The 15,758-nt window shown below is 42.3% G+C and overlaps 1 protein-coding gene across 1 annotated transcript in view; it reads left to right on the plus strand.

Annotated features, from left to right (window-relative positions):
* Nucleotides 1-4,418: 4,418 nt before the first annotated feature.
* GLP2R (glucagon like peptide 2 receptor) overlaps nucleotides 4,419-15,758 on the plus strand; it is a 30,878-nt gene continuing 19,538 nt past the window's right edge. The window contains exons 1-4 of the mRNA XM_063121513.1: nucleotides 4,419-4,430; nucleotides 4,806-4,896; nucleotides 11,028-11,132; nucleotides 13,152-13,273. Of these exons, the coding sequence (XP_062977583.1) occupies nucleotides 4,419-4,430; nucleotides 4,806-4,896; nucleotides 11,028-11,132; nucleotides 13,152-13,273 (330 nt within the window). The remainder of the gene's footprint in view (nucleotides 4,431-4,805; nucleotides 4,897-11,027; nucleotides 11,133-13,151; nucleotides 13,274-15,758) is intronic.

Consider the following 15,758-nt stretch of genomic DNA (forward strand, 5'->3'; position numbering starts at 1 on the left):
TAACTTGTTGGTTGTTTTATGATGATTTTAATTTTTGTGAACCGCCCAGAGAGCTTCGGCTATTGGGCGGTATAAAAATGTAATAAATAAATAAATAAATTACATTAGAGTACAGACATCCCCTCAATAATCCACTTAAGTACTTTTTCTTAAACAGGTTGCAACTCAGGCAGAGTAGCCTGTTAGCCAATTAATGACAACGAGTTATATTTCATTGTATAAAACCAGAAGTTATAACAGTGTGACAATCAGAACATTAAATGAGAATTTTAACCAAAAACATCGCTCATCTACTTTGCAGGACTGTTACTGCCACAAGACTCGGATTATATAGATTATAAATGAACAATTTCCATTCTTTTTATTAAGTGGGCCTACTACCATCAACATTTGCATCATGTCCTGACTTATCTGTCTTTAGCAACTGCAAGTGGTAGAAAGAAGTATGGTCATTCAAGTCAATCCATTAGATTGCCTTTTCATATGGAAGACGATGGACCAACATTTGGATATCTTCCAACAATTTATAAACACGCCTACTTCTCAAACTGAATTCAGTTTAAAATTGTGTTTAACAACAATAGATTGCATTAGGGACATCTGGAAACTGCAATTTGTCAGAATCCCTTTACTGAAAATCCCTAGACTCTTCACATAACTACATTTCCCAGGTTCTTTAAAGGGAAGCCATGAGTTAAACTAGTTTATTTGATAGTATAGAATATATGCCCTAATGAGGCTGTATTCACCTTGTTACAATTCCAAGTTTCCTGATTTTGACATGTTCAGCAGAGTTGAAAACAGAGTTGAGAAATTGGAAAATTCTGAGAGTGCCTTGGACTGCAAGAAGATCAAACCAGTCCATACTCCAGGAAATAAAGCCAGACTGCTCACTTGAGGGAATGGTATTAAAGGCAAAACTGAAGTACTTTGGCCACATAATGAGAAGACAGGATACCCTGGAGAAGAGGCTGATGCTAGGGAAAGTGGAAGGCAAAAGGAAGAGGGGCCGACCAAGGGCAAGATGGATGGATGATATTCTGGAGGTGACAGACTTGACCTTGGGGGAGCTGGGGGTGGCGACAGCCGACAGAAAGCTCTGTCCATGAAGTCACGAAGAGTCGGAAGCGACTGAACGAATAAACAACAACAATATATAGCAGCCTTTCCCAACCTCTAGACCTCCAACTCCCTCCAGACTACATGTCCAATCATTTCGACCATTGGCCATGCTGACGGGATTGAAGTCCAACATATCTGGAGGGCACCAGGTTAAGGAAAACTGGTATACATCTAGCATGCTACCCGGTGAGGCGATATCATTGGACTGGTCTAATTTCCAGATGCTTAGTTCATAATATGACCAACATAGTGACCTATCCACTATAACCAATAAATGAAATGGTGACTATCAACCTATCATTTTGCAATTGCCATCTTTTTTTCTTTCTCAAAACAATCTTGTGCATCTTTTCTCACTCTCACTGAACTCAATGGAGTTTGATCCCTAGTAAGTGTGTTCAGGGTTGTAATCTTAATCAACATCCCACTATTTGTAATTCTTGGATTTATGATGCTGGGAAGGCTGATATCCTGAATTTAATATTACTGTGTGTTCTGGCAGATAGCTATAGTAAGTGGCATATCATAGAAAAAAACAGATGTTGAGAAAGAGAGATGTATCTGTCTGAGGTCTGAGAATATTTTACCTTTCAAGGATGCTGAAGCTGCTTGTGGAGAAGAGTTTCTATTATATATCTGCCACTTCACTAGTCAGTAAAGCCTCAGCCAGAAGATAAAACATGTCAGCAGCACACCAGAATTGTTTTGATCAGAAACAGAAGATGTCAAGGGTACAAAAGGAAAAAAAATGGTCCAAAGAAGATGTCAATAGTTAGTTTGGCCCCATGCTGAAAAATGGAAGGGGAAAGAAAGATAGGATGCAGAAGGTCAAACACTGAGATGACCAAAATGGGGGGAGGAGGAGGAGAAAGGGGAAGAGAGAGTGGGGCTGAGAAAACAAAAGAGTGTGTGTTGGGGGGGGGGATCTGAAAAAAAGCAAATGAGAGGATAGAAAAAGGATAATGCGATATCTTCCATCATTTGCCAGCAATGCCCTGCTGCTAGATTCTACAAAGAATAAACAAGCCAGTTACTATGCAAAAGAATAAATAGACACAAATCTGATATAAAAAATGGCAATATTAAAAAAAAAAAAAACCATTGACATGTCAGGCTCCCAGGGCATTCTGAATTCTTGAATAAAGGAACTTCAACAAGTGATTTTAATGGGAAACAGCTGAGCTACAATTCTTCAAGAAGTTCTCCTCTATGTTGTGCGGCCTGAATACAGACAAAGGGTGTTGTTGTTTTTAAAATCACATTGCATGTGTTAATCAGTTTATCAATGCTAGGATGTCTGTGTTATCACCCAAACGTTGTTTTGTGAATAGTCACTATAAATAAGTTAATGATCACTGCCCATATTTTCTGCATTTCAATTCTCTCTGACCTCGCTGTTTACACTCCCTCCGCAACCGTGTGTGTGTGTGTGTGTGTGTGTGTGTGTGTGTGTGTGTGTATATATATATATATATGTGTGTGTGTGTGTGTGTGTGTGTGTGTGTGTATGTGTGTGTGTGTGTGTGTGTGTGTGTGTGTGTGTGCTTGGAACTCAGGACAGCACTTCAGGCATTTGATAAAGCAGGGTGTAGTCTGTAAAAGCTTTTGCCATAACAAGGTGCCACAGAACTCGTTCTCAGGGCCAACCCAAGATATTTTACTGCCAGAGACAGACAAGATGGCACCAGGGCAGGATCTACACTACTGCTTTAAAATGGTTTATAACAGTAGTGGCAATTGTTGGAGCTCAGGACACACTCTATATTCAGATTTCAAACCATTTTCAAAGTGTCATATCCTGCTTGGTGTAGATCTGGCCCTCCTCTCATTCCGTTTATAGAAACTGACCGGACTGTCAAATGAGTTTTACTTTGACCCTGGTGAGTATCTTCCACTGTACCTCTGGTGGGTACAGAGCAGCGCTCATGGCACAAGCAGCCCTCCCTTCCAACTTCTCACTACTGGCCCCCAACACCTGCCGCCTGAGGTAGCCGCCTCACTCTGCCTAATGGAAGGGCTGCCCCATCTCTTATCATGAAGGATAAGCCTATCAATGGCTACATGTGTTGATAGCCATATGCTGCTACCTTTGGTATGTCCCTGAATTTCCAGTTGCTGGGAAACAACAGTGTGAAGGAGCTATTCCCTTCATGGCTCATTTGTGGGCTTCCCATAGTCATCTGGCTAGTAACTGTGTAAAATAGGATGCAAGAACTAAATAGACCTTTGGTCTGATCCAGCAGGACTCCTCTTCTGTTTACGCCACAGAGAAGCCATGCTCAGACGGGAGGGGTGTGCAAGTCCCCTGAAGGAAAGGTGGGATAAAATGACATTTCTGGGAGATTAAAGGAAACAAAAGGAGGGGGTGAAAGTGCCAGCAACGGTTTGCGCCTTGTGGGCTACCTGCTACTGACAACGCGTCATCTCAGATAAGAATGGAGGGGAAAGACAGTTATGTTTGAATTGATGTAAATACTGCAGACAGACACCCTCTCCTTTAAGCTGAGCCTGTCCACTTTTAGCTGTCTCAGTCTGTCATATTGTAACATTTTGTTTCATGTCTAATGTTAAAAGTCAGCCATTTCACTGAGCTGCCACAGTGCCTAATGGGATACAAAATTCCCTAACTGCTTATTAACATGTCCTATTTATTTCATTGAGGGGAAAATGCTGGGGGAAAAGTCTTTTCACAACAGCATCGCTATGAGGTTTTGGGATACTCAAAGCTAGGGCTGTGCACTGCCTCAGGCCGAATCCCCAAAACCGAGGCGAGGAGGGATGATTTGGCCTGCCTCGCCTCGGTTCTGAGTTGGTTCTGGGTCAGCCCGAAGTGCCCCGAAGCCGAAAGGTACCAAAGCTCCGGGGGCTCTGGGGCCACTTTGGAGCAGTGCTAGGCCCTCCCTCCCGCCGTTCTGCAAAAGCTGGCGCAAGGTCGGCCATGAGTCCATTGGACTCACTGCCCTCTCCTCACTCTCCTCACTCACCTGTTGCACATCGCTGCCACTGCATTGCCACCACCATCGCCACTCGCTGCATCTCCACTTGCCGCACTGCCACTGCATCACCCGCCGTGACCAGGAAACAATATTTCAAGATATTGTAGGGGCTCTGTATAGTACCTCTATGGTCACAAACTACGGTGGCCATAGAGGTACTAAACAGAGCCCTCACGATATCTTGAAATCGCGGCCTGGTTCCCAAGCGCAGTGTGTTTCCTGGTTGCAGTGGGTGATGTGGTGGCAGCGATGTGGCAGTGGTGATGGTGGCAGCAATGTGGCGGGCAGCTTCGGGTGGCGATGCAGCAGCAGGTGAGTAGGGAGAATGGGGAGAGGGAGGTGAGTCCAATGGACTCTTGACTGGCCTTGCTACCAGCTTTCCTGGGTACCAATTGTGCAGCCAGCACCCAGGGACTCGCAAGGCTAAATCGCCTCAGGGGGGCAAAATCTCACCTCGGCTTCAGCACTGAAGCGAGGCGAGCAACTCCCGTAGCACCCCGAGTCAAACTGGGGCTGTTTCAGGGGCTCTGAAACTGCCTCTGAGGTGAATCGGGGGGACCATGCGCAGCCCTGCTCAAAACTAAATTAGAGAGGCCTTTGCTGAGCTTGTTCTTTTAACATACCTCTTTGGAGGCACACCCCTTCTATACTCAAATGGTTAATATACAATATTCTCTTTACCTGCAGGTCAAAGGAAAGTTTGAGGAAACACAAGGTAGCTGGCTTAAATATAAAACAGATTGTCTGAAAACGTTGCAGGAGACTCCACTCAATATGGGTAAGAAGCACCATCAACTATGTGCAAATAAAAATTTAGCTAGCTTGTAACAGCTTTTGCAGATGATCAGCTATGGAGAGGCACTAGTTCAGTGGTAGAGACCAGATGTTTTCTCAGGCAGAAGGTACCAGATTTAATTCTTGGTATCTCTAAGCTAAAAGGTCCTAGATGATGGGGTGGGAAACCTCTTTCAACCTGAAGGGTACATTCAATTTCAGAGCAGCTTTCAGGAGCCACATTCCGGTGGTGGATGGAGCCATAGGCAAAGAGGTGGGCCAAAAATACACACACCAAAATCAGCATATTTTAGCTTAAACCTCTTACTGCCAGTACCTAAGCTCCTCCCCCACACAATCCAGCTATTTCACCCCTTTGCAATCATTTGCTTTTTTCCAGTCAGGTTATTATTGTCTTTTTTTCTCGCTTGTGGTGTTTTTTCTAGACGGACATCACAGGCTTTTCCAGGTCATGCTGTCTTTTACTGATTCAGGACTATCCTGACAATTGAGCATGTTTTAAGTATGACTGCTTTCTAGATGTTGGTGTGGATGTATTTATGAAGGCCCAGTTTCTGAAGGTTTTCCATATAGTTTTTTGATGTGATGCTGGTGACTGATGTGACTAATGGAATAATTCTGTCATTTCCCATTTATTTATTTATTTATTTATTTATTGAATCCCAGTATTGGGACTCAAAGCAGCTTTACAGACTTAAAACAAATGCAATTAAAACATATAAACAGAAATATACAAAAGTTAAAAATAAAATTAAATCCGCTGTAATATTAAAACATTTAAAATGACAAATAATTAAAAAAAAAATATCCAGTGCTTAAACAGAGGTGCAGACTATTCCTCAAAGGCCTGCTGGAACTAAAAAGTTTTTGCTTGCCTCCGGAAACACAGCAAGGAAGGAGCCAGTCTAGCCCCCCTGGGAAGGGAGTTCCACCGAGAAGGCCCCCTCCATGTTCCCACCAGCCGTGCCTGTGATGATGGCAGGGCTGAGAGCAGGGCCTCCCCTGAAAATCTCAGGGCACGGGCAGCCTCGTAAAGAAGGATACAGCCTTTCAGAATAGTCCCCTGAGTGTGTGATTTGCTGCAACAGCTGCTGGCTCCAGGGCAGCAGCAGAGGAAGCAAACTCGAGCCCTTTCACTCCATGCAGGACCTCAGCACCTCCTGTCTGCCCACCCCTCGTCTGTCCCAGGGATTCAATATTGCTGCTTCACAGTTGGTGGGTTCAAGAGGTATGTGCATGTTTGCCTCCACCAGTGATCTATTTATGTATCCCTAAACTTGCCTTCTTCTTGCTTGTAAACCTCTATTGTTTCACGTGCCACACTTCTCTCTGAGTGGCAGGATGTTTGGGGTGGGCAGCCTTTGATATGGAACATCTTCAGACGAGCATTTTATAGCACACTCGTAACTGGCCACTCATGGATTTTCATGGGTCATTTTGACGATGCAGTGATCCTCCTGCGTGTCTCCCGCTCCTTCTGTTGTTTTCCCCGCTACAAAATAAGACCCGGAAAATCCTATTCTTCTTGGCTATAATGATAATTGCCACTATTTCCTGCTGTGTGCAGGAGAGGTTGTGCTATAAAGTTTATAATAAACGGCCACTGAATGGGCTACATGGTCACTGCTAGCTTCCTCTTTCTCCCCCTGTGATTCTGCCTGTCCCTACTGTGGAAGAGAAGCAGGAAGCAAAGCGATGGTAAGGAAAAGTGATTTCCCCCCACCATCTGAAAATGCTCACAGTCAGTATCTTTACGTGGAGAAAGTAGAAAGGAAAAAAGAATGGCATTTTTGTAATTCGTACTTGTTTTCAAATATGCAAGTGAGGGAAGAGGTGTAGAGTAAACTAGTGGCCATTATTCATCTCTAGCATGTTACTTCCCTGAGCAAGGAGAGCTGAGCAACATCTATGGGGTTGATGACATTGACTTCAACTATTGGAACTCCTCTCACGCAACCGCAAAGTAAGGTGGATTAAAGTGCAGTTTGACCTGTGAAAAGCGGGTTTCAAGTAGTGTTTACTCCACTTTTCTTCCATTGTGTGCCCCTGACAGACCAAAGCCAATTTCATGAAAATCCGGATAATACCAGTAGTGCTTTTCATTTTGTTTTCATGTGGATGAGCTGATAAGAGTTTCAAAAAAACAAAACAAACAGATTTAAGGCGAGAAATGCTATGCTAGCTATGTGGAGGGGTGTGCATCATCAGACATGGTCGACTTGGGAGCAGAGTAGAACCAGAGTAAAAGCCTGGTGTAGATGAGCCCCTGGATATGTTCCAGTTAAACAACTTGAACAACCAAATGATTAAAACGGGACTTCTTTTCTTTGCATGCTTTCAGACCAGAACTACAGCTTAGATTAAACTTGCAGTGGACAGTACTGAAAACTGCAACTAGAGATGCAATTCCGCCCCGCAGCCCTGCTGCCACCTTCATTATGCCTAGTAAGCTCACCCATGCTCTGATAATATAAGCCTTGTACATTTATGTGACAGCAGCAACCAGTGATGATTAAGAAGAGTGGAAAATTACATAGTACTGGGACATCAGGGCAAGTTGTTCTAGGCCAGCCTTCTCCAATCTGGTGCCCTCCAGATAGTTTGGACTTACAGTTGAAGCACAAACTATATGGAGGGCACCACCCAGCATGGCCAATGGTCAGGAAGTTGTAGTTCAAAGCATTTGGAGGTCACCATGTTGGAGAAGGCTATTCCAGGTGTTACAGGCAGGAGGGAGAAGAGAAGTATATGTGCTGTTGCCTTTTTTGCAAGTGAATGCAAGTTCAGTGTAATGTGTCATTCCCGCCTCAGATAGTGGTCATAAATGAATTCTAGAATTCAGTAATTGAGTTTGAGAAATCGTATTCTTCTTGCAAACCATATCCATTGCTTCCAAAGTCATACCTGAGAAAAACAGACTGTATGCCATCCCAGCAAAGAGTCCAAACAGACACAAGCTAATCTCTCGGCAAGTTTGTCTCTGCTAACTTTTGGAGTGCTCGTATCACACATTTATTGCGCACATATGCAAAACCCATTAACTCCGAACAGCTAATCTTTTGGGCGAGTTTCAGCAGCTCTTTATTCACAAGGTCAAGCTGTCTTTGTGACAGAGAAAGGGCCATTGCATCTGACCAATGGCAGATCTACAAGAGTGCGCACTGCCATGCACCCCTACATCCACCTTGCCTGCACGGGAGAATGATCTTAGTGCTGAAGAGTTGTGTCTGTGCTCTTGCAAGTGTAGTGTTAGTGCAGGGTCCTCCTCTCCTCCCCACTTTGGCTGAATCATTTTACGTGAGAGCAGGACAAAACCTGACAGTGTAGCAGAGCAGACGGAACCTCAGGGTAATTAACAAATAAGGAAATATGGCTTTTCCGATATGTTTAATGCATGGGATTGGATGAGTTGCATTCTCTTGCTTTCATATCAAACCAGCCATGACTATGACCTCTGATTAATGTGAAGCGTTCCCAGTATCAATGATAAACATTGGAATTGACACACCATCCATGTTGGAGTTCCCCAAGCACCAAAGGGCCACTCCTTTTCTTCCACTACACACAGCCCCTCCTGTCCATAAACCCTATTTTATTGTGTTGAATTGTTAAGAGGACTGCCATCCTGCCCAGCCAACGCTGGATGGCTTACAACAGGTAAAAACAACAAAACAAAGAGGGGCACGGCTGATGAAAATCATCTCAAAAGAAAGGCTCACCATGTAATTAGGATAAACTTCCTAGAAGTGTTCCTTCCTGTTCAGCAGTGCAGCCGATTGCCTCAGGAGGTGGGGGAGTCTCCCCCACTGGAAGTATTTAACCAGAAGTTGGATGGCCATCTGTCTGGGATGCTGCAGCTGCACCCTGTAGTGCAGAGCAGGAGGTTACAACTAGATGATCTCTGAAGTGCCTTCCAACTCTCATGATTCTATAAATACCATCAACCTGGTAGGTCAAATGCCTACCAGAATGCTAAAGTCTTGACCAGGAGGCAAAAAACAGTCAGTTGTGGTGGTGGGGAGGAGAAGGCAGGTGGATCTCATGAAGTAAGATGCTCCATAAACCCAATGTGATACTTCTCCCTCGTTCCACTTTCTCCCTGGCCCTTCCCCTGTGCTTCTTGCAGCTATTTACTCATTCCCACTCTTTTCAGGCATGCCAAAGGTGCCAAATGCAACCAATCATCAGAGCTTCATTTGAGGTTTTTTTCAAGGCCCACTTCCACTGGAATCTTCTTTTCTTCCACTTTATGTATCTTCTAATCTGTTTCTCAGGCCTCTTTGACTTCTCCATCTTCCCAGTTCCTGTTCTACTACCCCTCCCCTCCTCTTTCTTTCAGAACTCAACCTTGAGGCTGCCTGTCCCTTGGCTTTCCTGCCGTCTGAGCCCTCTACATCTTTAGTACCTTACCTCTCAATTTCTCAGAGATTTTTTTTTTGTATTTATTTTATATATTTCCCACCTTTCCCCCAATACTGGGCTTCACCTTATACAACACCTTATAACAGCAAGTTAATGCAACCAAACAAAAGATTCCTTTATCTAATTTTGGGGGATCCCCGTCCCCCCTCTGTTCTACAGCCAACCCCATTCAGGAGGGTCGCATAACCGATTGTGCAGCATTTTCAGCGGGGAAAGGGTTGGAGAGGCTGCTGGGGGAGGGGACACTGTTTGTACCAGCTCCATTGCACACCTCTGAACCTGGATCCAGGCCCAAAGTCTGTTTGCCAGCCAACAATATTGCCAAAGCTAGTGCAGTGTATTGTAATGTAGGCTGGGAGTGTGAGCTGGAAAGTCTCCAATTCAAATATAATCTCAGACAAGGACTTGCTAAGTGGTTTTAGGTAAGTCACTATTCCATCAGCCTCAATCCTTCATCTGTAATATGGTGGAGACAATAGTATGTGCTTGCCTTCAATGGCTGCTTAAGGAGTTAGTTCATGTGGTGGTGGTGGTGGTGGTTGGACCTTCATGGGAACATCTTGATTTATTTTCTCTCACTCATCTTCTTTAATTTCCTGTTGACACACAGCAAGACAACGTGGGTAAGATGATAATCAACCAGTGTATTCATGTGTTTTGTTTATAAAAACCTACAGAGATATATTATGTGAATACTGAGTATCATTATTTTGATGACTATTCATTTCTGAACCTTTCAACTAATCCTTTGGCTTCTTGGGAACTTCTTGATTTGTTTTCTCTCACTCACCTTAATTAATTTCCTGTTGGTATGCAGCTAGACAACACATGACATGGTCAAGATGATAATCAGCTGGTTTTGTGCTTGTTTCAGTTGCTCATTTCATTTTGTTGGTTCCATTTCCCCTCCTTCCCCATTCATTTTGGTTGTTTAGTAAGTGTCGATGAGAACTTTGGTTATAAAAGTTTGAATTTCTTCCATTTAAAAGCGGGCATCTCAATCTAAACCACTCTCCGTATCTGCCTAAAGTACTGGTAGATTGCAACATGGTACACAGCGATAGCTGTTGAAAGCTTCAGAGCTGGCCAGTAAACAGTAGCATGGTAAGTTGTATGATCAGTGCTCAAAGCGGGGGGAGGGGAGGAAGTGAGATAGTTTCATTTCAGGTTAGACCAGACTCAGTTACATCTGTTGGAAAGAAGTGGGAATATGACATCCCACGCCACTTTCAGCACTGCTTATGATCATACAGTAAATTTTGTTACAGATAGGGTGACCATGTGGAAAGGAGGACAGGGCTCCTGTATCTTTAACAGTTGTATAGAAAAGGGAATTTCAGCAGGTGTCTTTTGTATGCATGCAGCACCTGGTGAAATTGCCTTTTCATCACAACAATTAAAGCTGCAGGAGCCCTGCCCTCTTTTGTATCTGGTCACTCTAGTATAGCTCCTGCAGCTGTAACTGTTGTAGTGAAGAGGGAGATTCACCAGGTGCCGCATGGTCACCCTATATTAATTTAATGTAAACACTACCAAATATACAGGGTAGTATTGCAGATGTTATTGCAGTATAGCTTGTTTTGGATATACTGCATTCCTTGGTGATCACTTGCATGTAACCTTTAGTTAACATTAAACATATATTCTCTCTCTCTCCCCCCCCCTCCTTCCCCCTTTCTCTTTTTGTTTCAGGAATATATTGCAATGGATCTTTTGATCACATGGTTTGCTGGCCACATTCACCACCAGGAGAAGTCTCAGTTCCTTGTCCACCTTATATACCACAAACAGAAAATGGTAATGTAATGGTTGGTAACAGATGCCAATGACAAAAATGTGATATATGAGAATATTTCTCTTCCCTTCCAGAGGACTGTGTTGGCTATCCGTCCTGCAAAAAGGCTGATATCGGTGACTCTTTGGCACTGATAGCATATTCTTGAAGAACTGTCTGAATCACATCTTCTCTGATGCTTTATTCAGAAACCGAATCCTGCCACACTCTTTTTATATAGTTGTGGCCGTTATATATTAAGAAGGTCTGAAAAATCATAACAGCAATGGTGGTCTGAAACCTGGCATAGGCAACTATTTTCTGGGGCAATTCCATCCATAAAACTGTTTACTGTTTACAATGCTTGTGGTTTCATTAGTCACTATACTTGTTTGTTTCAAATACAGTTTCAGATGTAACCCTGCCTACTCTACCCGCTAGTCTACACTATCTGCTCCCATTCATTCTGTTCCCAAAATAATAAAACACCTTGATCCTACTCTTGCTCTAAACCCTTTTGCAGACAAACTCCTTTTGCAGACAAACCCAGACTCCTTCTCACTCTCTCTACACACACCTTTTGAACCACCAGCCAATCAGCATTCACTTCACATTCTATTCACTCGCTCTCCCTCCAAACAGAATTAACCACTTACAAACCTTGTATTCGAAGTCCAAACAGCCCTTACATCCTAAATAGCAATAACCATTAAAACATTACAAATACTTACATCATATATAAATGGCATTAAACAACATCACAGTAGCTATTTCCGAAGTTTAACTATGCACTGTGTGAAGTACTTCCTTTTATCTGTCCTGGGTGTCCACCAGTAAGCTTCATGGGATAACTTCATTTTCTAGTATTATGGAAGAGGAAGAAAAATGTCTTCCTATCCACATTCTTTACACCATACATAATTTTGTACACTCCTATCATGTCTCTCCATACCTAAGTCAAGCTGTTACAACCTCCCCTTAAAGGGGAATTGCTCCAGCCTCTAGATCATTTTAGTTGACCTTTTCTACACGTTTTCCAGCTCTACAATATCTTTTTATGGGTGCGGTGATCAGAACTGTACACAGTATTCTAAGTGTGGTTGCACCATAGATTTATATAAGAGGAGTATGATATTGGCAATTTTATTCTCAATTCATTTTCTAATTTGCCTTTATCACAGCAACCACACACTGGGTTGACATTTTCATTGAGCTGTCTGCCACAACCCCAAGTTGCTGGCAATAAGAGCTTTAAGCTAAAATATGCTGGTGTTTTTGGTATTTTGACTCCACCCCTTTTTCCTTCAGCCATGCCCACCACCAGAATGTGGTTTCCAAGAGCTTCTCTGAAATGGAATGTGGCTTTCTGGCTGAAAAAGGGTTTTATGCCTGCTTTACCCTAACTCCCTGAAGATTTGTTCCTGTCTGATATATCATCCATTAGCGCCCCAGTATGCAGAAACAAAGCTGCCATTTGTAGATCCCACCCCCAACCTATTTCTCAGATACTGGTAGCCTACCACTTACCATGGCACACCATCCATCCAGTAGACCCTTTGCTAGTAAGGAGGACATAATCTTGGGAGGTAAGGAAGCATGCTTCAGAAGAGCCAATGAGATCCCCAAGGTTGGAGAGCACAGATGACAAGAGCCACCTAATCTGAATTCTATTTATAACCTTCAGTCCTGAATTGGTTAATTATGCCTTATTAATTCATGCTTCCCAATCCCCAAGTGCAATTAATTTAAAGCACGGAAAAGGAACCAAATGAAATACAATCTTATCCCTTGTATTTAAACTTTGAAAAAGGCTTTAAAAATAAGGATTTGGGAGAATTTGACAGTGTTAATCCATTGATAAATATTAAGCTTTCTACAGTTACTTCCCAAATAAACAGACATTACAAAGAACCACCTACATCAAGCCAAGTCTCCCTTTTCTGGGGTTTCTAAGCAAGCGATGAAAGGGTGACAGCACTAAACCATGTCGGAAAAATGGAATCTGTGGCTTGACCTCTGAGCCTGTGTTTGCTTACTTTTAGGAAGTGCAAGAAATGTATCCAGAGTCTGCTTGGACCAAGGGATTTGGAAAACCATTGGAAACACCAGCGATATTTGGAGCACGCGCTTAGAATGCTTTGAAATACATAACAGCTCTATAAACGTGAGCAGGGTTGCCTTTTTATGGTTTAATACACTAACCTACTTAATCCTCCCTTGAAATCCTCTCTAAATCAATTTTTTTCCACAGGGCACTGTACCAACTGGTATGATTGTGATTCAGACCTGACGTAGCTTCTGTCGCATGAAAACCCCAGTGGCTTTATTTATTTATTTAGAAGAGCGGATTAGTCAACTCAAGCTGGATGCTTAACTTGAATTCATTCCCTCTTATGCCGTTTTGGATTCCTGACTTTGCGAAACTTGTTCTAAAAGAAAGAGGGAGAACAAATCAGACCAATGAAAGACAGGCACATTATAAATACACAAAGCAATGTTTCCCATTTGCTTTGATGATCCTTCTTTCCATATGCCTCATATAACCTTATGAGAATCTGGCTACTAGCTGCATAGTGTAGGTGGAAGTTGTTGTTCTTTTAAAAAATTGCAAATATAACAATAACAGACAAGCAAGGAAGGCTGGGAGGAGCCACAAAAGGGACGCAGGGTGGGGGAAGAAAAAAGAAAGAAAGGGGAGGGGAGGGAGAGGAAGGGAGAACATATCATAACACATATCCATACACAATAATCATTTACATCACTCTTAATAAAAGAAAAAGGAGGGGTAAGATGGATTTGACCCTTCTATATCAAATATATACATTAATATAAGCAGTCCATATATCTAAATTAGCTTCCATAGGAGGTGGATGGCTCTAGGAGATATGTTCAAATGTAGCAAGAGCAGTAAGATCTTCACTCCATTGAATGATTGGTGGTGGGTGATTTGCCTTCCAAGCTTGGATGATAAATCTGGAAGGGTTCTTGGTATCCACTTTTGTTGTCCACCATCTAATCCACACATCACATGGATGGAATTTAAAAGTACATGCACATACACTATTATCACAGATTTTTCAAGAACAAAATTTATATGAGCAATGACTTCCAATGAAAAGGAAGCCACTACAGGACATGCACACATCATATGTCTCAGTGAGGCAATGTCACTATAACATTGCCAACATCTGGCAAAGCTAGCCGGCTTCTTCTTAACAAGCCTCTGCAGTGTTTAATATATGCAAAACAATTTTTTTTGATGAATCAGCCTCAATGTTAAATCTACAGAAATAGTACATATGGAAGCTAGGGCAGCTTTCCACTGAGAAGACTATATAGACCATTCTAATTCCTTATTCCATTAGTCTCTGACATTCTGAACACCTATTTTATTACATTCCAGAATACATTTATAAAAAGCTATTATAGACTTAGCTTTCGGTAAAGGGCCAATAAATTCCTCCAACAATGTAGAGCACTAAAGGATTCATCGCTGATGGCCTATAGATTCCAACAAATACTGTAGCTGAATATACTGCCAACCAGCACTAGACTGTAAATGATAGCTAATCTGCAGTATTGATGGTAGTGAAGATACATTGTCCAATCCTATTAATTGATCTAAAGCATAAATTCCACTACCAGCCCAAGTCCTCCACATAAAGGGTTGTCTCACTATTTTCAAGACTGGGCTCTCCCATAAAAATAATTTAGCAGAAGAATATGGATCAAACTGCAGGTGACATTGCATGCCAGGTCTTCGCTGCTAAAATTGTTAGTGAAGCATTGAGCAGGGGGTTGGACTTGATGTCCTTATAGGCCCCTTCCATCTCTACTATTCTATGATTCAATGAAGCTATTCCTTACTTTTAAAAATACTTAGATATTAGCAGCATTGAGCTAGAAAGAGGTACCAAATAATTTTGCAACCCATGGGGGAATTTTAAAAGAAAAAGTTATATTCCAGTCATTAATATGAGTTAAGAAATAATCCTTATGGTATAAACTAAGATCTGGAAAATTAAGTCCTCCTTCCTTGATCCACAGCTGCATCCTTTTCAGTGAAAAATGGGGAGGACACCCCTCCCCTATAAACTTCCAAAATGGTGCATAAAGTTTTATATAAAGGGAAATTATGTCATGCATGCCAAACCATTCATCTTAAGTATTTTAACTTTACCCCAAGTACTTAAGTTAAGTGATGCCAATCTTTCCAAGTCACGAGATATTTCCCCCAGTAACTCACATTCAGTTTAACTATTTGAGAAATTGATCTAGGCACCAAGATACTTTATCACTTATGGGCACTAACAAAATTGCTATTTAGTAACTACATTGGGTGCTTTTCTACATGAGACATTTATTGTGCACTTGTGATTCCTTACTCACAGTTGTCTATGAACACTTTAGATGACATGGTTCTCCAGTTTCACTCCTGTTTTTTCAGAACACTTTCTTGGGGTTTCTCACAGCTTCTCTACATTATAAAAAAATCATGCTGCCTTACCATGGCTTTCTGCACCCACTTTCTTTCTGGGATGTGATAGGCACCATTACATGGGCAGCCACATGTTTTGAAAATGAATACTTCCTCTCTCTGCTTGCTCAATGTGCTCCATTCACTTTAATGAGACAGCACCATCTAGTGC

The sequence above is a fragment of the Elgaria multicarinata genome, chromosome 3 (genome assembly GCF_023053635.1).
Source record: "Elgaria multicarinata webbii isolate HBS135686 ecotype San Diego chromosome 3, rElgMul1.1.pri, whole genome shotgun sequence".
In the NCBI taxonomy this organism is placed as follows: domain Eukaryota; kingdom Metazoa; phylum Chordata; class Lepidosauria; order Squamata; family Anguidae; genus Elgaria; species Elgaria multicarinata.